This window comes from Raphanus sativus, chromosome 5 (genome assembly GCF_000801105.2).
Source record: "Raphanus sativus cultivar WK10039 chromosome 5, ASM80110v3, whole genome shotgun sequence".
Lineage (NCBI taxonomy): Eukaryota > Viridiplantae > Streptophyta > Magnoliopsida > Brassicales > Brassicaceae > Raphanus > Raphanus sativus.
In genome coordinates this window covers 13,544,662-13,566,590 of record NC_079515.1, presented here as the reverse complement: position 1 = coordinate 13,566,590, position 21,929 = coordinate 13,544,662, and the positions used below count along the sequence as shown (strand labels likewise).

Genomic DNA, 21,929 nt, shown 5'->3' with positions numbered 1-21,929 from the left:
CGGTTAGGTATGTGTGAAGACTCATCAGTTCTGAGTCATGTGGGGTGGTTGGTTGATTGACTCAGGAACTGGTGGGCATTATTAATCCTATTATATGTTGATCAGACGTGGAGGTACTGAACCATGGAGTGGCCGGTTCAGAGAAATCTCTCCATGGCCTTGGTTGGGCAGGTAAGTGGAGATCTGATAGTTCCTGAGGGAATTGTTAGGATCCGACTTCAAATATCTCTTAATGGGTATTTATCATGAATTATCATGGTGAGAGATTAGTTTTATCTCATTGATTTAGAGGTGGTCAGTTATGGCCATATGGGTTGTTCATGGGCAAGATCAGTATGATCGAGGCCAGTTCTGAGAAATCTGACTTGACCATTCTCTTAGTTATGAATTATCATGATTTATCATGAATTTTAATTAGTTTTTGGAGCATGTTTGCTTGAGGTTGATTTTGCAGCTGAAGACTTCCCAAAGGTACTTGGTTTGTGGGGATGGTTGGTTGAATGACTAAGTACCTAAGGGGAGAGTTTATACAGGTATAACGAGGAGTTGGACGAGTGGATGGGGAGCTAGGCAAAGCTACCTCGCAGCTCGATCAGCTGGAAGAGAGTTGGGAACCTCAAGTGAAGTGGTTCAGTTCAGCTAGCTGAATGAGCTAGCTAGACAGCTAAGGCAGCTGAGACAAAGAGCTATCAAGCTCCGTGGATGTGGCAAAGGTATGATCTAGCAATATTGCATAGATCTAGATAGAATGGTTAGGGGAATGGAACCTCAGTTATTGTATGACTTGGATTAGGTTCAGGATCGACCTTGGAGCTGGTAGTAGTTGTGTCTACTGATCATGGCTAAGGTGATTCGACCTGACAAGTGTTAGATTGGCTTTAGACCAATGGTTGATAGATAATATTCCGCTGTGCATAAGTTGAAAGGATCTAAGCTAGGGAATGACTAAGGTAGTCTTAAGCTAAGGTCCAAGATAGACTTCGCCTTTAGGCGAAAGTATATATAAAGATTGAAAAATTGAGTGGTTCGGTCAGGGTATGGACTGAGCGACGTGAGGCATCGACCGCGGCCTAGCCGGCCGGGTTCGGGTCTTACAGCTGATATCCGAGGATTCTTTTAGCTTAGGTACTCCTCTTACTACATTAGCATTGACAAAACTCGGCATTCCATTTACATTCATGTGGCCCGTATGTTTGTGCCATAGATCTAGCTGTGACTCTAAGGCTGACAGACATGTGTTTAACGGCTTCTGCATGTAGCAATTGTTTCCAGATTGAATTCTCTCTAGAATAATATTTTCCTTGTCGTCTATTGCTTGGCATTCTGTCTTTGTGAACACAATTTTGAGACCTTTATCGCACAACTGACTGATGCTTATCAGGTTAGCCTTCAATCCTTCAACATAGTAAAAATTTAACAAAGAAGGTTGATCTGGATCTTTAACATCGCCCACTCCTAGAGCACTTCCTTTACCACCATCACCAAAAGTCACTTTCCCACCACTTATCTCACTGTAAGAGGTTAGCTCGTGTTGTTTTCTAGTCATATGCCTTGAAAATCCACTGTAAAAGTACCATGAAGTCAGTTTTGATTGTTCATAGGACATGTATGCTGCCAAACTTCTTGCATACTCTATGGGCTCATCTTTCAGCTCAATTTTGCGACAGATTTCACACGAGTTGTATAACATCGTTAGATTCATCTGAATTCATCTGTGACCTTTTGTTTTAGATCAACACTGCATGCATCTTTTAGTTGAGATATGTTGCAGATAACATCAAATTTATCATCAGATTCATCATCCATCTTCCTAGCATACAACACCGGTTTAGGCACCCAGACATTTCCATGTGTCTTAGGTTCAGGATAATACTCACCAATTCTCCAAGCTCTTTGTATGTTGTGGAAACACTCATAACAAAACCTTGCAATATGTCTTCGCACCCATATGAATTCCATCATTGCCTGAAAATCCCTTTTCCAGTAAATTCTATGTTTTGTAGTCTGCTCCTTTGATGTTGTTGCTGATGGAGCTTTCACTGACTCACTGACAGTCATTGTACCAGCTCTTACAAATGTAGTAGAGTTGGAAGCTGCTGAAGCCGACATCTGTGTCTTCCTCATTTCTTTACCACGGCATCTAAGTCCGCAAATGATATTAGGTGGATGTCCTACATCCACAATCTTGTCAAGTTCTTTAGTTCCAGTGGTATTCAACATTCTTATCCTCTTATAGTTTTCGCTGAGATTAGACTCCAAATTCCTGTTCTTTTCTTCCTATAGGCTTAATAGTTCCGCCAATCGATTCACTTTAGATTCCAGATCAATGATTCTTTCGTCCATAGTTCCTTGGAGTTGTAATCCCTTTCCTTTCAATATGGCGGAAGCTTCAGTGGATCTTTCCATCTCAAGTATGTTGATCTGAGCCTCCAGCAAAGCTTTGTCTTCAAGTAACTTTAAATTGTCATTACTCAAGGAAACTCAGTGATCATAAAGTTTACGATACTCCACTTTTGGATCAATTTCATCATCATCATTTTTTTCCAAGTGTTCAGCGAGCTTTCTTTCATCCTTCTCAATTATCAAATCAACTAAGTTCAACATTATGTTATCATCTTCTTCATCTTCAGATTCGGTATCACTAAAACTCAGAAGCGATTTTTATCCCTTTTTGAGCAGATTCGGACATTCAGTTTTGACATGACCAAAACCTTTACATTCAGCGCACTTGAGTTCCTTGCGTTTGCAAATTTGGCACTCAGATCTGATATGTCCATATCCTTCACATTCATGGTATTGCAGATCTTGTTTTCTTGTAGACTGATTTCCATCACCTCTTGTGTTTCTGAAGCCAGATCGCTCTTTGTCACGGCGCCACTATTGATTTGAGTCCATAGACTGTTGATACCCTTGACATCTTCCATGTCCTCTTTTAATTCTTCTTAGTGCCTTTTTGAAGTTCCGAGCCAAAGAAAAACATACCATATCTTCCAGTTTCTGATTCAGAGTATCATGTAGTACTTGCATCTTATCCTCCTCTTTTTCAGCAGCAAATACAATTCATTTTTCCCTTTTTAGTTTGATCTCCACTTGATTCCATTGCCTCTGCTTTTAGTATTTCTACCAGTTGCGAGAATTTCTTATCATCAGTATTCATACCCACTTTCAGAAGAAGTTTGTAGTTAGCAAATTTTTTTTTGGAGGACAGCGGATCATTTTCTTAACCAGTTTCTTGTCTTTGTACTCTTTACACAAAACTGTGGCCTCATGAGTAATTGCATTCAGCTTAGAGATAAAAATGGTTATTGACTCATCTTCAGACATCCTTAAGTCTCGAATTGAGCAGCCACGTGATCAAGTCTTGTTCTTTTGACAGTTGAAGTGTCCTCATAATAGTTAACCAGAGTATCTCATGCATCCTTTGCAGAGTTTCATCCTTGAACAAGTTTAAAATGTTCTGGATCAATTGCATTAAAGATTTCAGATATGGCTTTCGAATTGTACTTTGATCCCAACTTATCACTGTCAGTCCAGTTTTCCTTTGGCTTTGAAACAGACTCGACATCCTCTGTTTTGACACTCGGTTCTGCTCATCCTATATCTTCAGCCGTCCATACATCTTCTTTAATACCTTTAAGTCTCTGCTTAATCCGTACTTTCCAATGTCTAAAATTGTTCTCATCAAGCACGAGAGTTCTCTGAACAGCAAGAAGCTATTTTGATGAATCCATTCTCAGCTCAGGAACTCTACCTATTATAGATCGGTGGATCTAGATACATTTTTGCTCTGATACCAAATGAAAAACCTTGAGCACAGATATTCAACGAAAATACTTCAAACCAATACTTTATTAGAATTTCTTTAAAAAATTACATGTAATCTGTTTAATCAGGTTCACTTGACTTCACAACCTATACAACATGTGAATCAACACTGGCGAACTTCTAACACTCGAGAACTAGATTGACCCAATCTCTCTCTCACAGAAAACGAGTTCTTTATTGATAAATTTGTCCCTCACCAAGACTCAGCACCACCTATTATATACCTAGATGATCTAATCTCGTTACAAGATAACTACAAATCTATTATTCTACTTCCTAAAATCTCTTGATTTGATATTTATCCTTGTAGAATTTTATCCTTCATATGCCATTTCATCCCTTAGCACTCGAAAGACTCCCGCCAAATATTCAGACTTGATCAACATTGTTTTGGTTGACAACTACAGCAGATTTAAAGTCTCAACATCATGTCATACCAAGGATGAGGAGGCATTGCATGTTTCTAGTTGGCGATCATACACTGAGTCTTCCTCACTTGTACTACGCTCACTTTTCTTTGGAACTTAGAAACCTTTGCTTTAATATGACTATAAAACCGATGTTGTCACGACAAAATCAGAAAAGCGAATGCAGAGTTTCGAAACCATCAAAGAAGCAAATATAAAACATCAACGTACTATATGAACAATAAACCATACGAGGTTTGTCTTTACTAATAAAAGCAAAAATATGAAACGATTTTTCATGAAAGTATAATATACCCATGAATCAATCACAAGGCCTCACAAGAATCACTCCTCCCATTGGTTTAGAAAGTAAATATAGAGTCACATTGCAACTACCTCGTTTGCTTATCATTGGGAACTATCAGGTTTTCATAAGTATAGTGCAGAAAAAAAATTAGAAGACTCTATCACTATGAACCAGTCCGCATGAGTATGCAATGACTGATAATTTTAGGGTTACTAAGTTGAGGCCAGGGATGACAGAGTGATATGGGAAAAGTGTTAATGAAAGTACCCGCACGCCCATCTGTAGAAATTCACAACGGTGTTGGAATGCTACTTTTCTACGCATTCCATTCACTTAAACTATGGCAAGAAGACATAGCAGACAATGAAGGTTCTTCTCCTTCATCTTCTCAAGATTAGTTTGTGAGCATAGACTCAATCCAAAGGAGGAATGGCCAGAGTATGTGGAGTGTTGTCGTTTCAATCAGTCTAGCGTGTCATCAAGATGGGTCAAGTCATTGGGCCTAATATGTCGATGGACATTAAGTAACAAAAGCGACTCGGGTTATAGGGTCGAAGATCCGGGTTTGTTATAACCCGAAGGTTATTACAAAAGGATCTTACGGCCATTATCATCATTGTCATCTCAATCACAAGAAACAGAGTCAGTCAAGAGACTCGAGATCAAGGAGCAATCGAAGCTCGTGAAACGCCGGTGCTTTCTCTCGGTTCAGGTTGCGTGTCTTCATTATCATCTGAAGGATTGAAGGTTGATAGATCGTCATCCTCTTCGTAGTCGCTGTGAAACGCTTGTCCGGTAATCGACTTGTGTAGCTTCTTGTAACAGCTGTAAAGATACGATACACTTGTTAATCACATTGATTATATAGTGGATTGCTAGCTGAGCTAGCTCCGGTGAGTATAGCTACTTCTCCACACGGAAGAGTGCGGTGAACACCGGATAAACATTATGTGTTTGTCATTTAGCTTTACTAAATCATCTCGAACGAACTACAATCCTATCAAGAAGAATTCAACCTAGATCGAACTTAAACTCATCAAAGGTGATTAGATTGAATCTCGGATTCTCAACAGTGAGGGCCACGCCTTTTGTGGAGTGTTTCTCTCCGCCCAGCAGGAGCAGGAAGGAAACAAGCGAGACCCATATCAGAGATTATATTTTCAAATGGTTTTGATTCCTTTCTCATTGTCATATCCGTCGAGATCTGGAGAAGATGAACAAGACGTGAGAATGGAAATATTTACTGGATTTGCCAGAAGTTTTTTTCTACGTCGATTTACCATTTAAATGACATTTATATTCTTAAGAAACTAAGTTAAGAATCAAGGGCTTAAGCATCAATTCTTGATAGCTTAGTTGAAAGAAGTGTACCAGGTGTAACAAAAGACCCAAAATGTTATTAGAAGTGTAAAAGTGAAAAAGTGAACTCAGATGAGTGTTTTAGAAAAAAAAACTCAGATGTAATTTTCTCACATTCTGTAGTTTTTGTTCAGGACTTGCAGGTTACTCAAAGTTAGTTAAAAAAAAAAAGCTAAAAGTTTTTTCTTATTATTGGTTTCGTATGTCAATCTTACACACGAATCTTATTCTGCAATATAACTTAGCATTTAATTTGATAAATTGAAATGTTGAATTATAATAGCTGCAATATTCTTTATATTTCGTGCTGGGTTTCGGGTCAAGCATGTCCCGCTTGACCCGCCAATCGTGGTTTGAGTAATTTTTGATTAAAAAAAATTGATTAGTTTGACCACAAAAAGAAAATAAAAAATCCACACCCATCCCGCTTAAATCTGCAGAGGATCCACTAGACACGCAGATAGTATTAATAATAACAAAAATTGTTTGTTCAAATATTATTATTAAAAATAATAATAAAATTGATTTCTACTTTAAATTAAATAAGTATTTTTAAGAAAAAATTGTCAAAACGGAACAGACAAACAACTACATTGTCCATTTGCCATAAATCATTTTTTGGTCCGTTTTGGACTCAGCTACCCTTAGATAAATTTAAAAATTCATATAAATTATTTTAACAGTCAGAAAAATATGGAAAAATAATCAAAAGATACATAAACAAGAAACCATCTTATGAAAAATATCTTTATAGAATAAATATTAGTATATCAAAATTTCATATTTTGTTCTACGGACGGTAGAAAACTTAATCTACTAATTACGGGCCGTAGATTGGACATTCGACTAATAACAAAGTTATCTACATGTGGTAGAACAATTATATCTACCATTATATACGACTCTGCCATCGTAGAATAATTCAGCTACCAATAAATACAATTCTACGACGGTAGAATTATTCAGCTACCATGTCCCTTATTTCTGGATTACAGTTGATTTCATCAACTATATTTCTTAATATATCTACGGTTGTATGCTTGCTATTTTCTACCAAAATACTCTACTCTACCGTTGCTGAGTTATCTAACCTACTATTTTATCTACTTTCTACGGCCGTAGAATGTATATTCTACCAAATTCGAAATGTATATTTTCCTAAAATCTCTTCAAAATCTGTTGAGAATATATTCTAAATCAAGATTTTCCATAATTTTCGTCTTTCCTAAGTTTTTTTTATAAAAAAATGTGTTCTTATTCTTCATCCATCGATTTCCACTTCTTTTTTTTGAAACCACCCAAATTTTTTGAATCTCTTATTGAAGAAGATGTATATGTTTCATCTCTCCAAATATGTTAAAATAATATATTCAAAATCTATAATTTTTCTTTTTGTGTAATTTTTTTTTTAAATCTTGTTCTTCTTGTTCATCATACAATCATTACAAGTTTTTTTGAAACCACCCAAATTTTTTGAATCTCTTGTTGAACCTAAAAATTTGTCCATGAAGTAACATCTAAAACTCAAATGTTAAACACAAATTAAAAAGACAACAATGATGAGTCACACTCCCGTTCTTTGCAAATGTATTTGAAGTGAACTTTGTCACATATTCGTAGATCATTACACCATGTCATTCCTAACCCAACAAACATACAACACTTAATATATTTTTTCTAGCAGTTCTTTGGTATCTTGTTCTTTGGACGCAGAGATGGAATGTGCTATTCGTATGCGGGTATGGCTCCATAGTGTTGTAACCGGAAAGCTCCATTATGTCTTTCCAAAGAATTTGACAGTACGGTAGCTTTACTTCGTCGTTATATATCTAATCATTTTGTTCAGAAAATGCTAGAAACTCATCAAAAGAGGATCCACACTTTTCGACTTCCATGAGTACAACAGGAAGATCAATACCCTTCCATTTCACAACATCTCAGAGTGAGAACTAAAGAAACCGAATAAGATGATGATAACAAGCTAATAACTATGTCCTGAATAGGTTCAACAAAAACACCAGGTCTATACTTGGCTAAACTAACCGCACAAATAGCCTTACATTCTCCATCCCTAATTGACAAAGCAACAACTGAAAAAGGCATCTCAAACTCTAAATTAATAAAAACTCAACTTTACCTTTTGTCAAAACACCAGAAACAGAGAACAACAAGAGAGAACTGCAAACGGATGCCCAAACCTACCGAATCCCTGGAAACCTTTTAATAAGTACCCACCTCTATTAAAGGAGAAACCTTTGTAGTTGCTCGATTTCAACTAGTTTCCCTTCAAATTCCAGAACACATAAGCACCGACGAAAGAAATCAATATAATTGCTTCAAATAGGTTAACCTCTCTGCGATGAGTAGAATATGGATGACTAGCATATCTGGAAGCTTCAAGAGCTTCTTTTTGGTTGAGCTGAGATACTGTTTCTCCGTTCTGTTTTTCTCCGTGACATGAAAGAGACGAGGGGTGTGATTTAGGGTTGTGTATTGATATCTGGAGATAAATGAATATTGCATATTTCTTTCTTTTCCATTTTTTTTTTTTTATAAATTAATTAACAAAATCGAAAATGGGTTTAGATTAAGGGTTTAATGGGGTTATCACAAAAAAATATACTATATTGACAACTTCTAGTTAAGTTTATGGTATAGGGACAATGTATTTATTTTTTTATTCTATATTTACAATTTTCCCTATTTTTAATTTTATCTTAAAATATATTTTGTTTTTATTTTTGCAGATTTGTGGATACCTTCTTCGCATAAAAAACACTCGACCCACATTCGTCTTGTCGGGGATCCACTAGATCCGCAGAAAATGATTAGATTTCGAGCTCTATTTCTACTTAATTGAAAAAATTCTCTTTAAGAAGTGGATTCTCCATTTTTCTTTTCTTAAATGCTCATAAGATAACTTTGACTGTATATATTGTATATCATCTAAATAAAGTACAAATAAAATTTGACCATAAATTTTACTAAATAATTACAATCTAATTCCACAAATCTACAATTACAATCTAATACCACTAATCTAAACATGGTAGTTTTAGAACTCAGTTGGAAATAATCCTTAATTTATTCTTAATATTACTCTTTATGCCACTGGTCTTTTTGGTTTAATATGATAGCATTAAGGATAACCAGAAAATTTCAATAGAGATTATCAAAAATAAAATATCGAATCTACCTAACCAAGCATAAATCGGTTTGATCACCTAGTACCGCTTAAAATTATATTTTATCCACAATACGGTTTACATATATAATCAAGATTGGTAAATCCAATACCATAAAATTAAAATATATTATTAATGTTAAAAATAACATAAACCAAAAACATAAAGTTTGGTAAAGTTAGATACATAAAATAAGCAATGAAAAAGATTTTTAACACTGAGACGAGCATAGTAGAGCTTTTTTTAGTTGAAACCAAAATAAGATGAACATAGTAGAGCTTTTATTTAAGCATTTTTTAGTATTTATATTTTTTATTTATTGACAATCTGATATAAAATATCAACAAGAGGATTGCATAATATTTTAAAGAAAAAAATAATATTTGCATAACATAAACCCATTATATTTATTAGTTTGTAAATGATTTAGAAAATGAAAAATAAGGAAATATAAATTGAAAAAACATAACTAAGTTTCAGTAGTAAATTTATAAGAGCAATTTGGTTTCCAAAAATAATAGTAACTAGATTTTGATCCGCGCTTCGAAAGCGAGGGTTTTTATATTATAAACAAATTTTCATATGAATCATTTTTTTCGACTGTTGTCTATTATTATGTTACAAAATTGTATTATATCAAACAAGAAAAGTTTTTCAAATTATATAATTTATGAATTAGAATATAGTTTGAGATTTGTATGTAAATTTTTATGCATTTCTCTCTTAGGTTTAGAAATTTTATCTGGATCCAAAAGCCGACTAAAAATATAGGTTTGATTCTGATCCGGGGCAAAGAACATGCTGGATATTTTTTGGACCCGCAATCTTGGTTCAAGTCCACATCCTACCTGAGACCTGATCGGAAAACCTAAGTACCCAAATTTTGTGTGTATATTAGGTATATTTGAGTATTTCAAATATGTTTTCAGTATTACAGTATCCTTTTAAGTTCGAGGTTCTGGTTTTCGGTTATAGTTTTGAGTTTCATGTAAAATTTCAAATTTCGTAAAATATATTTTCGGTATTTGGATTAAACTTTGTGGATATTTTTTGGTTCCTCGGATCAGATTTGGATAAATTTTTGGGTCTTTTGAGTATTTGAATATTTTTGGGTATTTGTTTATTTTTTGCAGTTTGGGATTTTGGGTATTTTCTTGGGTTTTCGGGTGCTTCGAGTCTTTTTGGATCCTGAATAAACCTATACAGACCCGCTATTTACCCAAAAATACATATATATATATATATATATATATATATATATATATATATATATATATATATATATATATATTTGAATTATGGATCCTAACCAACCCAGGCGTGAAAGGAACCAACCCAAATTCAGACCATGGATATATATTTGAGTTCTAATATTGACTCAAAGGACACGACCTGATTAACCAATTCTTAGACGATCTGAAGACTGGAATGCCCATGCCTACTCTCACTTACTATATTTTATGTGTATTTTGTAAAATTTATGTTTGTTCAGTTGGCAAGACTTAAAATTTGTTTGCAATATTTTAGTTAATTTAATAGAATATATTTGCAGAGGTTTTAATAGTTTTTAAACTTACCTTAAATAAAAAAATTATAGATATTTTTTATCAATTTAATTTAACGTAAAATATATAATTTTGTTTTAACAAATGATTTGCTAAAGTGCTTTTATCAGATTAGATTTTGTAACTATTTGAAATTATATAATATGAGATAACATGGTAAATACTATGTAAGATATATGCTCTTATTTTAGTAATTGATATCTAAATATTATATACTCATTATTAAGCATAAGATTTGGTGTATAATGGCTATAACATTTGATTATAAAAATTAGAGAAGTGTATCACATAATATAAGAAGTAATAATAGGGTTTATTTAAAATATCTAAATTACTGTACATCCAGAGTAGTTGATGGAATGATAAAAAAAAAGAGAAATTGGGATGGATAACTATAAAACAAACTATAATTAAGTAATTAACCAAAAAAAGTACTTCCATTATTTTATAATATATACTATATTACCTCTATTCTCTGGTTAATGAAAGTGTAAAATAACTCATTCTTCTTCGATTATCAATTACCTCCATTTTTTCTTTGTCACCATTACAATATCTTATCTCCAATTATATAGTCACCACAACCATCTCCAAATCCGAATATATGCTACATATGTCGTCTCCACTTCTGAAATATACATACTACGATGGTGTTAAGGTCGAAGCGTTCGCTATTTTATTTATTTTAATAGTGTTTCATATTTGTATTGTGTGCATATTTTGATATTTGAGTTAGGGCTTATATTTCTTTTTAGGGTTTAGTGATTAGTGTGTTAGGTTTAGTTTATAGAAGATTTTTGTTGACTTTGGGGTAAGCATTATTTCCTTCCACGTAATCATATACATTTCAAAATTTAAACATTAATATATACTATGTTATTTCGTTTGTTACTATTCTATTTTGATAATGCTTTATATTATGTACTATGTGCATATTTGATATTATATTTTCTTTTAGGCTTTTAGTGATTAGTGTTTTTGGTTTAGTTTATGGAAAGTTTGGGTTGACTTTGGGGTAAACATTACCTACTTCACTACAATCATAAATATTTCATAATTTGAACATTAATATGTACTATTTTGTTTCGTTTGTTACTCTTATATTTTGATAATGCTTCATATTATGTAATGTGTGCATATTTTGTTATTTGGATTAAGGTTTATATTTTCTTTTAGGGTATAGTAATTAGTGTTTTAAGTTGAGTTTGTGGAATGTTTCGGTTGACGTCGGATAAACATTACTTCCACTATCATTAAACAATTTTATAATTTCATTAATATGAACTATACCATATGTAGAATGTTCTATTCTATTTACTCAGTTTATCTTCTTTCATATTTTAATATTTAGGTTAGGGTTTATATTTTATTTTAGGGTTTAGTGACTAGTGTTTTTGATTTAGTTAGGGAAAATTTGTGTTGATGTTGGGATAAGCATTACATCTTTCTCCGCAAAAACATTTCAAGATTTTAACAATATATACTATGTTATTTTGTTTATTTCCATTTAGAATGTTTCATTCTATTTACCTTTTATCACAGTCATTCCTTAATTGTCATCATTGTTGTCTTTTACACACTTCAATATCTTTTATTTACCGGTAACTTGCATAAAAAAGGATATAACCGGAAAAAGGAATAAATGCTATACAATTTAATTATGTCAAATCAAATGCTATATCCTTAGTTTTGTCTCCAAAATTGGGTATTACATCAATAACCCTATATACGGATGCAACAAGCCTTTTGTAATAGATTTTTTTAAAATAATTTTCTTTTAATAGTATTGATTTTCAAAATATTATCTATACTATATTCTTAACAAAATATTCTAACTATATTTAGATATATTATTATATTATTAAACTAAAGTATGCAAAAAAGCTTTCTTGAAAATCAAATCGAAATTATTAATCAAAGAGAAGCTATGATGTAAAATGATCAACATAAACATTCAACTTTGTATCCAAGAAACAGAGTTCAATCCAAATGAAAAGAATGGAGTGATGTGTTGCATAGTTGGTGGCACAAAATAACAATATAGTTTTGATACTGGAATTCATTTGTCATGTTTTGGGTTACGGATTCATGAGACATGTTTTGATTAGTTGATATTTTAATATAACGAAGTTATGTATAAATCTTTGGTGTATAACATAGTAAGTTATTGTATAGTTATAGTAATATAGTAATAATGATTCGATTACATACTAACATTTGATTAAATAGTTGACTTTTTTTTTGTTCTCTCTCTCCCTTCTTTATTTTCTTTACTAAACAGTAAAGCTTACCAACGCCACCATTAACTTGTATCGAATGTGTATATAAAGAAAGTGATCCTTATAGATTCCGTCCTTCTCTCTCTTTCATTTCAATTTTCACTCTTTTCTTTCTCCTCAATTATCCCTTGTGTGTCGGTGATCAGATCTCCCGAAGAAAACGTGCGCTTAAAGCAAATGTTGTTCGCACTCTGCTTTCACCAATTGCTCGACTCCTCGTGGGTTTGGTGAAACCTCGAAGGGTTGCCGGAGGGGCAGAAGTCTCGCGTTTTGGAGATGTGTTCGATGTGGCCAATGCGACTGATCTGTCTCTCTTCGATTTTGTTATTTTCTCCCCCTGAATTTCAGATTGAATCTGATACGAGCATGATGCAGCAAGATCACTTGCGTAAAAAGGTGAATGAAGACTTTACTAAATTTCTTCTCCCTCGTTCCTTTATTCGTTATTGATGGTGTGTGTTTTCTTCGGTTAATATTTGTCTGTAGTTGTTTTCTTTAAAGTTGCCCGTTTTTGGCATTTCTGATATATGTTTGTGAGTTGATGTTTTTTTTTTTGTGTGTGATGAGCGTTACAAGTGTGTCTAACAACAAACGCATGGTGCTGTAGTAACTCTATGCAAATTCTATCTCAGGATTTTTTCATCCCACCTTGTTACTCTGATTAATCTGCATCAGATTGTATTCTTGTCTGATATTAAACTTAACATTTCATTTTGACCGGTGAAGGTAAAGGAAGAAACCGTGTATGTAATATTACAATGTGTATTTTCATTTCGTTGTAGGAAAGCATGGTGTAGTTAATTTTATGTGTGTGGCTCATGATGTTTTGTCAACATCCAACTTAAAAGTGGGTTCAAAATTAAGTATACACTTAAAAGATCTCTTCTTGAAGTCGCAAACAGAATCCCTAACTTCCACGACGATTCAGAATATGAAACAACTCATAGTTAACGTTATGAAAAAGTATATGGAGATTGAAGTTCTCTCTCCATAGTCCATACTCACTGTGATAAGATTTTAGGCTCTAATACACAGCAATTTTAGCTTATTATGGAACATTTTAATAGAGAAATTAAGGCGAAAACATCTTTGTAACAGCTAGTCACTTCTGAATTCCTATGGCACATTTTCAACCACGTCTTGGACAGACTTCTTCAAAGCGGCGTTCGAAGATCCACCATCCATCCACGCCACGTGGAGCTTATCGCTCATCTTTTTCACCTTCTTCCGCATTTTTTTTGGAAAATTTCCTTTAAAAGTATACAGACTGATTTTCATTTGCTAATAAAATACACGAACTATTTTGGATTCCTCTTCAATACACGAATAAATTTTTGTTGCCTATTAAATACACAAACTTTTGAAATTCGTAGGTTTTACACATCGTTTTAAACGGTGTTAACTATACTTAACAGAAATAATGACGACGTTAACGTTTAATTAAACACGTGATTAATTGTATAAACAATTCCTTAAAAAATACACAAACTAATTTCTATTTGCTAATAAAATACACCAACTATTTTGGATTCCCAGTTTAATACATGAACTAATTTTGTTTTCCCTTAAATACACAAAATTTTGAAATTTACAGATTTTACACATCGATTTAGACGATATCAACTATGTTTAACATGACTTAGACGATATCAACTATGTTTAACATAAATGAAAACGATGTTAGTGTTTAACTAAACATATGGTTAAACTGCGATAGAAAATTTCTTAAAAATCCTCTCGATACATTATATTGTTAGTTTTATTCTCTATTACGCTTCCATAGCGTAAATTAGCCTGATTGAATCATTAAAACTGGAGTCAAATCGAATAATAAGAATCAGAAACACATAAATGGGGATCGACAACACTTCGAAGCGATATAAAAGGAAATCAAAGCGAAGAAGAAGAAAAATAACATGGTTTGGAGAATAAAAAAGTTGAAACAGATTAGAGTGCCAAACTCGAATTGAAAATAACTTGAATAAAGACTCTAATGATTTGAGAGATTTTAGCTGAAGGTGGGCATGTTTTTCATAGTTTAAGCACATGTTTAATTAATACTAATATCAACTTCTGTTACATCGTCTAAATTGATGCGTAAAATTTATAAATTTTAAAATTTTCGTGTATTAAACGGAAATCCAAAATAGTTCGTGTATTTTATTATAAAAAAAATAATTTGTGTATTTTTAAAGAATTATTTTTTTTCAAAATTAAGACACATGTTTAATTAAATGTTAACGTCCTTGTCACTTCCGTTAAACATAGTTTGACGCTGTTTAAAAGGATGTGTAAAACCTACGGATTTCAAAATTTTGTATATTTAATAGGCAACAAAAAAATAGTTCGTATATTAAATGGAGATCAAAAATAATTCATGTATTTTATTAGCAAATAAAAATCAAGTCCATGTTTTTAAGAAATTTTCCCCTTTTTTTTTCTCTGGGTAGAGTACCAGAACCTTTGATTCTAACAGTCACAAACAAGAAAAATAAAAAAGAGGTCGAAGTCTTGTTGGGTTCTCTCTGAAAGTATGATACGAGTTTCAAAGATGAAAATCTGTTTCCCTCTCTCAACATTGACACAAAGATTCTCCACACTCCAAGCTACTAAATCGGTGATCGATAAGGCGGCAGTAGATGGGGAGCTAAGAGTTTTCATCGTCGCTGGCGAAGTCTCCGGCGATAACATCGGCTCTCGCCTTATGTCCTCCCTCAAAAACCTCTCTCCTTTACCCCTCCGTTTCCATGGAGTTGGAGGGTAAGCGAAGCAAATTGAAATCTCCTTCCTATATATATTTATTTACTTGTAACAAATTTGGCTTTTATACTGTAATAATGTAAAGATCAATGATGTGCAAGCAAGGATTGACTTCGTTGTTTCCCATGGAGGATTTGTCTGTAATGGGCTTGTGGGAGCTTTTGCCGCATCTTTATAAGTTCCGTGTGAGTGGATTGATTGTTAGATGTCTCTCTCTGATATAACCAACTTTTAGTTTTACTTCTTTTTAGTTTTGGGATTGCAGGTGAATTTAAAAGAGACGATTGATGCTGCATCTAAGTTTAAGCCACACGTCGTTGTCACTGTCGATTCAAAGGGCTTCTCTTTCCGTCTACTTAAAGAGTTAAGAGGTAAACACTAAACAACACAAAACTTGTTTCTTTAGGCTTGTAAGAGAGAATCAATGAGACAATGGAGGAATTGTTTTTTTTGGCTTTGCAGTTAGATATAATGAGCAACACTTGGGAAATTCTCCCGTGCATTTTCATTACGTGGCACCCTCGTTCTGGGCCTGGAAAGGAGGAGAGTCAAGACTCGGAGCTCTGTCTGAGTTCGTTGATCATCTTTTCTGCATTCTTCCCAACGAGGAAAGGGTTTGTAGGGAACATGGGGTTGAAGCAACCTTTGTTGGACATCCCGTTCTTGAGGATTCTTCTGAAATCAACCTTGTACGCATCCACTTGTTCTTGGATTACTTCAGTTTCCATGGATTTCTTACTGCTATTTGTTGATACAGGTGAGGAAAATCTGCACACCTCAGGGCTTGAGTTTTCTAAGCAAAAACTCACTACCATCTGGTAATGTGAATAATTACATTGGTTTTTATCTACTTTTATTGATTTCTCATTCTTCTCCTGTTGCATTTCATGAAAGAAGACTCAACTGTTGTTTCGGTTCTACCTGGGAGTAGATTACAAGAAGTTGAAAGAATGCTACCAATATTTTCCAAAGCAATTAAGCTACTCAAAGACCCGTTTCCTAAGCTAGTAACGCTCATCCACGTTGCATCCAACAGTCAAGTGGATCATTACATTGGAAAATATCTCCGTGAGTGGCCAGTTCCAGCAATACTAGTCCCTAGTGGATCCACTCAACTTAAATATGATGCCTTTGGCGTAAGTCTCTCTCTCTCTCTTGGTGTCTCTTCTGTCTCGCTCCTCTCATTGTGTGGTGTTCCATAATAACAGGTGAGTCAAGCTGCGTTATGCACTTCAGGAACAGTTGCTGTTGAATTGCAGCTTGCTCGTCTACCTTCCCTTGTAGCTTACCGAGCTCATATTTTAACAGAGCTGTTCATCCGTTACAAAGCCAAGATTCCTTATATCTCTCTCCCAAACATTTTGCTCGACTCCCCCATCATTCCTGAAGCTTTGTTTCGAGCTTGCAACCCTTCTAATCTCGCCTTGATACTCGAGTAAAAATCATTTCTGGCCAATTTTAACTATATATTTGAGAAATGAGCATTATGATGTTGTGTGAAATTGTAGGAGACTGCTCTTGGATGAAGAGATGAGAGAAAAACAAGTTGTCGCTGCTGAAAAGTTGGCACAGCTCTTGCATCCATCAGAAGGCGGAATGAGCAAATTGGTTCATTATACTGATTTAGATTCTCATCGATATACACCCAGCAATTTAGCAGCTTCGACTATTCTTAGTTATGCCAAGCTCTAGAAGCCTGTCACGAAGAATATTTATCGCTTGCAAGTTACTGAAGTATGCCATCCTTCAAATGGAAGTACCTCTCTGTTGTTACTGCTAACTTATCTCAACGATATTAGCGCATGTTCTATGTGGATTTTGTTTCTATAAACCTCCACTCCATTCTGGATTCTTTGTTTCTGATAACAAATCAGCTTTGGCAGCAAGCTAATGCACTATCTTGGTGAATGAGATAGCTTTTAAAAGGGAAAATCACATAAAAAACTCTCAAAGTGGCACTTACTAGCACTTTAAACCTTGAAGTTTTTTCACTAACAGTTTTAACCTTCAAAATAACTTTTGTATCATAAAAAACCTCCAAAACAAAAAGTTGACCTGTTCAGTAGGTAATTTTTCAAAAATAATTATTTAATTAATAAAATAAACAAAAGAAATAAATAAATAAATTCAAATAATAAATAAAAATCAAAACTTGTAATAAAATTCGAAACTTTTATAATAAAATTCACAAAAATGAAAACATAATAAAAAAAATATTTTAGAAAATTATTTAATTTTCTAAAATTTTAACAAAATAAAGATAACTAAAAATTTAACAATAAATAAGATTAAATTTAAATAGATAAGAACTAAATAAAAAGTTCATAAACTTTTTTAAAAAATAGAAAATTCAAAATAGTTTTTTTTTAATTATAATATTTTTTCAAAAAATATATCATATCATCTTGGACAATAACAATTTCAACTATATCACTAGTGACTATGATGGTTTCTGATTTTTATTTAATTTATGAGTTTTTATTAAATTTTACGATTTTTTGTTTAATTTTCTGATTTTTATTTAATTTTTTATTATTTTACTTATTAAAAATATTATTTAATAAGTAAAATAAACAAAAAAATAAAAAATCAGAAAATTAAACAAAAATCGTAAAATTTAATAAAAACTCATAAATTAAATAAAAATCAGAAAATTAGAAAACAAAATCAGAAAATTAATTAATATTTGAAAATTAAAATTAAAATTTAATTTTAAAATTTTTTATTTACTTTTCTAAAATTTTTATTTAATTTTTTTGTTTTCATTTTTGTAAATTTTATCAAAAGTTTTGATTTTTACTTATTTTTGAATTTTTATTTATTTTGTTTATTTTATTAATTAAATAATTATTTTTGAAAAATTACCTGCTGAACCGGTCAATTTTTTGCTTTGGAGGTTTTTTATAATACAAATGTCACTTTGAAGGTTAAAAGTGTTAGTGAAAAACTTTCAAAGTTTAAAGTGCTAGTAAGTGACATTTTGAAGGTTTTTTATGCGATTTTTTCGCTTTTAAAAGATAAGAAAAGTAGTATTGAATGGATAGATGAATATCTCCCAATTAATCGGTTTGAAATTGTTTTTAACTATGAAGTGGTTACAAAGTCGGATTGTATGTAATAATGAATTCATTATTCGACCATAAATATTTACTTAACCGGATTGGATCTCAAAGTTATTAAACTGATGATAACTAAAAAAAATAATCAAAAATCTAAAGTCATCTATATACATAACTAGATTATATTTATAACGTTTTATATTTAAATTTATTTAAAATTTTATTATATAGCATTACTTTTAAATTCATATACAAAACTAGATTATATTTATAATATTCTATGTTAAAAAATTATTTAAATTTTTATTATGTATCATTATTTTTTAAATTTAAAATTTAAAATATATTAAACAAGATTATTGAACTACTTCTGGTTAGCCTGGGGTAGGTTGCCACAACTATTGTAATGGTAATTTGCTTTCAAGATCGGTACATGGTTATCAAAGAGGAAAAGATGCCTCTTTTTGGCAAAGAGAGACATGTGCAAAACAACAAAGATTCATCTTACTTAAATCTCCCAAACCCCAAACTTTCGCAAGCATTGCACCAATATCCATTTATAATTTTTTTTAAAAGAGAAAATATCCTCAGAGCAGAATGTTCTTGCAAGAGAAAGATATTTTGGTATTAAGAGCCATCCATGATAATATCATCGCCAGTTGTTGGCTTCGGTGGAGCTGCTCCAAAAGTGAATCCGTGAGGAAGGATACTTGAAGCAGGGGACGAAAATATAGAAGAAGCAGAAGCATTGTTGAACACAGGGACTGGCGCTTGACTATTATTATTAGCCTTAGGGAAACCAAACCCAAATGTTGGAGGATCGTTGATATTCATCGCCGCCATCATCCCTTCTCTTGATCCAAGTATAGTCTGCTCAAACGCCTCCAGTTGTTGGTAGAACTCTGTGGGAATAAAGAAAAGAAATAAGAGGGTAAATGAACAGAGCAGTTTTGTTCAAAAAAAAAAAAGAAAAGAACAGAGCAGTTTCGAGAATAATCAAGTTAAAATCCAACAAAATGTGAGTTAATAGTTGCCTGGAGTTATGTCTGTTGTGGGTCTCCGTTGCTTAACCCACTGATGACTCTCAGCGAGTCTCCACCCTTTACGTTTCATCAAATACGCTATAACAACCGCTGGTGATCTGTTAAAGTGAACAAAAAAAAACACATCATCACAAAAAAAAAAATCAATTCAAAAAAGTTTTAAATCTGTACGAACAAAGGAAAAAACTTTATGAGACATAGTAAGTTAAGCAACTACAAAGTATGACTTGTAGTTGGAGTTGAATGATAAATGATACTCACCTGCTTTTCCCTGACATGCAGTGCACAAGAACACGTGCCTTGTCCTTCTCACATTGGTCTACAGAGTAAAATCAAACAGAATAACAAATAATTAAATGAAGAACAATGTTTTGGAGCTAGAAATAAATATAAGAATCAAAACCTAGGAACTTGATAGCATCATCGAACTGTAAGACTTTATCATCAGAGAGGCAATGGTAAGTGAATGAGTTCCTGTAGAGATTCTGGCACATAGGAACCGTCTGTACGAACAATACAAGAGTCAGTACCAATAACATTCCTTTTCAATTACCACAAATAGAAACAAAACAAAAAAAAAACTGAAAGAGATCAATTTGTTCAAGATTCATCTAAACTCGCTAATGGGTAAACGAACCAATTCATAACTCGGTTAAGACTAAACCAATTCATAACTCGGTTAAGACTAAACCACAAACTTAGGAATTGAAGAGATTGATGAGAAAGAAACTCACATTAAGAACTCGAGAAATTCCCTGAGTCTTGAGAACCTCAGAACGAGAGGCGTTGTCGTAGCTTCCGAGGTAGAGAAACTCCGGCAAGATCTCCGTCGGAAAAGCGCCCGAGTGGACTTGCGGAGCAGCGACATCAGAGGATTCATCAGGCTTACGATGGCCACAGATTCCGCAGACCTCTCCTTCCTCGTACTTGTGATAGTGCCCACAAAGCGAACAAGGGTTCTCTCGCTCTCTCTTCCTCATAATTCAATTTGGGGAGATTAGAGGAAAAGGAATCGTAAAGGGCGTTTTAATTAGGGATTTTAGGGTTAATAAGAAGATGGAAAGATTGAATCTTTTTTTTTGAAGGAAAGAAAGAATCGGGAAGGAGAAGAGGGGAGACTTGAAGGAGTTTTGGGTTTTCGCCAGAGAAGAGAATAAAACAAATTATACGACTTGTCCTCTTCTCCTTGCTTCTTCTTCTCTGACTCTCCTATAAACTGTTAGGATAGAGACATAACACGTGGAGTCAGATTTGTGTCAATCTCCTCCTAATACTTGTGTACTAGATATTTGCTAAATATACATTTATTGCAGTTTTACCTTTTTCAAAAATATTACAAATATTTTTTTTCCTTTGCTCGGCAACTTTTTCCTTATATATAAAACAATCTGGCATATATAAAATTAGGGACATAAAATAAATCAATTTAATTAATCAAAAAATATATCGCTCAAATTCCCAACATTAATATTTTATTTATAAATTTGTATATCTTAAATTTACCAAAAGAATAATTATGATATCTGTTGATTTATTAATTAATATTAAATTTCGACACAAAACTTATTGTTATTTTATTATTAAAAGGTTAAGTATATGTTCAAATGTATAAGTAATGATATTTGATATTTTTTATTTTAGAAATATGAAAAAAATAATTTTTTTTTTGATCCGCGTTTAGAAAGCGCGGGTTTGTTTTCGATTTATTTTAATAGTTATGATATTTGGGGTTTCAATCGTATAATTTTGACGATTATATGAAAAATATATTTGATATCCACATGCACTATTGATTTATATGAAATTTGATCACGTGTTTTGTTTTTGAAATTTGTTCGAAATCTATTTGAAAGATTAATTTGTATTATTAGTATAGAAATTCAAAAATGAGTAAATAAAGTGTTATTAGGAAATATTTGTGTTACATTTATTTGTATGTATATCAACTATCAAACTACCCAAATATAAAACAAAGTAGTAATTTAAAAAAAAGTATTTAATAGTATTTATATCTTAAATATAAACTAAAATATCAGTTTGAGACATATGTTTCATTATTTAAAGTGAGAGTTTTAAAATAAGTGTTTATTAACATTTATTTATGTATAAAATGGTCTAAGTATTTGGGCTTTTTCCTATT

The 21,929-nt window shown here is 32.7% G+C and overlaps 2 protein-coding genes across 5 annotated transcripts; one reads left to right on the top strand and one right to left on the bottom strand.

Moving 5' to 3' along the window:
* Window positions 1–15,362: 15,362 nt before the first annotated feature.
* LOC108857528 (probable lipid-A-disaccharide synthase, mitochondrial) lies at window positions 15,363–17,578 on the top strand. 4 transcript variants are annotated; one of them, XM_057010161.1, is made up of 8 exons: window positions 15,363–15,687; window positions 15,773–15,870; window positions 15,939–16,058; window positions 16,150–16,376; window positions 16,445–16,505; window positions 16,585–16,823; window positions 16,896–17,122; window positions 17,196–17,578. In XM_057010161.1, exons 1-8 carry the CDS (start codon window positions 15,461–15,463, stop codon window positions 17,377–17,379), a joined length of 1,383 nt encoding a protein of 460 aa, XP_056866141.1. In that variant the 5' UTR covers window positions 15,363–15,460; the 3' UTR covers window positions 17,380–17,578. The 4 variants fall into 4 exon arrangements, with proteins under 4 accessions (XP_056866141.1, XP_018487024.1, XP_056866142.1 ...); XM_018631522.2 differs by having other exon boundaries at window positions 15,364–15,687; window positions 15,773–15,872; window positions 15,953–16,058; XM_057010162.1 differs by having other exon boundaries at window positions 15,537–15,687; window positions 15,793–15,870.
* A 1,602-nt stretch (window positions 17,579–19,180) lies between these two features.
* On the bottom strand, window positions 19,181–21,021 carry LOC108856967 (protein-tyrosine-phosphatase IBR5). Its single transcript, XM_018630880.2, has 5 exons — window positions 20,524–21,021; window positions 20,193–20,292; window positions 20,051–20,108; window positions 19,781–19,887; window positions 19,181–19,648 (listed from the first exon to the last, which is right to left on the bottom strand). The coding sequence occupies exons 1-5, from the start codon at window positions 20,767–20,769 to the stop codon at window positions 19,374–19,376; spliced, it is 786 nt and encodes a 261-aa protein (XP_018486382.1). The 5' UTR covers window positions 20,770–21,021; the 3' UTR covers window positions 19,181–19,373.
* Window positions 21,022–21,929: the final 908 nt, after the last annotated feature.

Excerpts from the sequence above, each read along its gene's own strand:
- LOC108857528 (XM_057010161.1), top strand. The coding sequence starts at position 15,461 with ATGATACGAGTTTCAAAGATGAAAATCTGTTTCCCTCTCTCAACATTG. Across the intron at positions 15,871-15,938 it reads GCCGCATCTTTATAAGTTCC|TTTTGGGATTGCAGGTGAAT; the intron begins GTGTGAGTGGAT and ends ACTTCTTTTTAG. Across the intron at positions 16,506-16,584 it reads CAAAAACTCACTACCATCTG|ACTCAACTGTTGTTTCGGTT; the intron begins GTAATGTGAATA and ends TCATGAAAGAAG.
- LOC108856967 (XM_018630880.2), bottom strand. The coding sequence starts at position 20,769 with ATGAGGAAGAGAGAGCGAGAGAACCCTTGTTCGCTTTGTGGGCACTAT. Across the intron at positions 20,109-20,192 it reads TGATGCTATCAAGTTCCTAG|ACCAATGTGAGAAGGACAAG; the intron begins GTTTTGATTCTT and ends TTTACTCTGTAG. Across the intron at positions 19,649-19,780 it reads CACAACAGACATAACTCCAG|AGTTCTACCAACAACTGGAG; the intron begins GCAACTATTAAC and ends TTATTCCCACAG.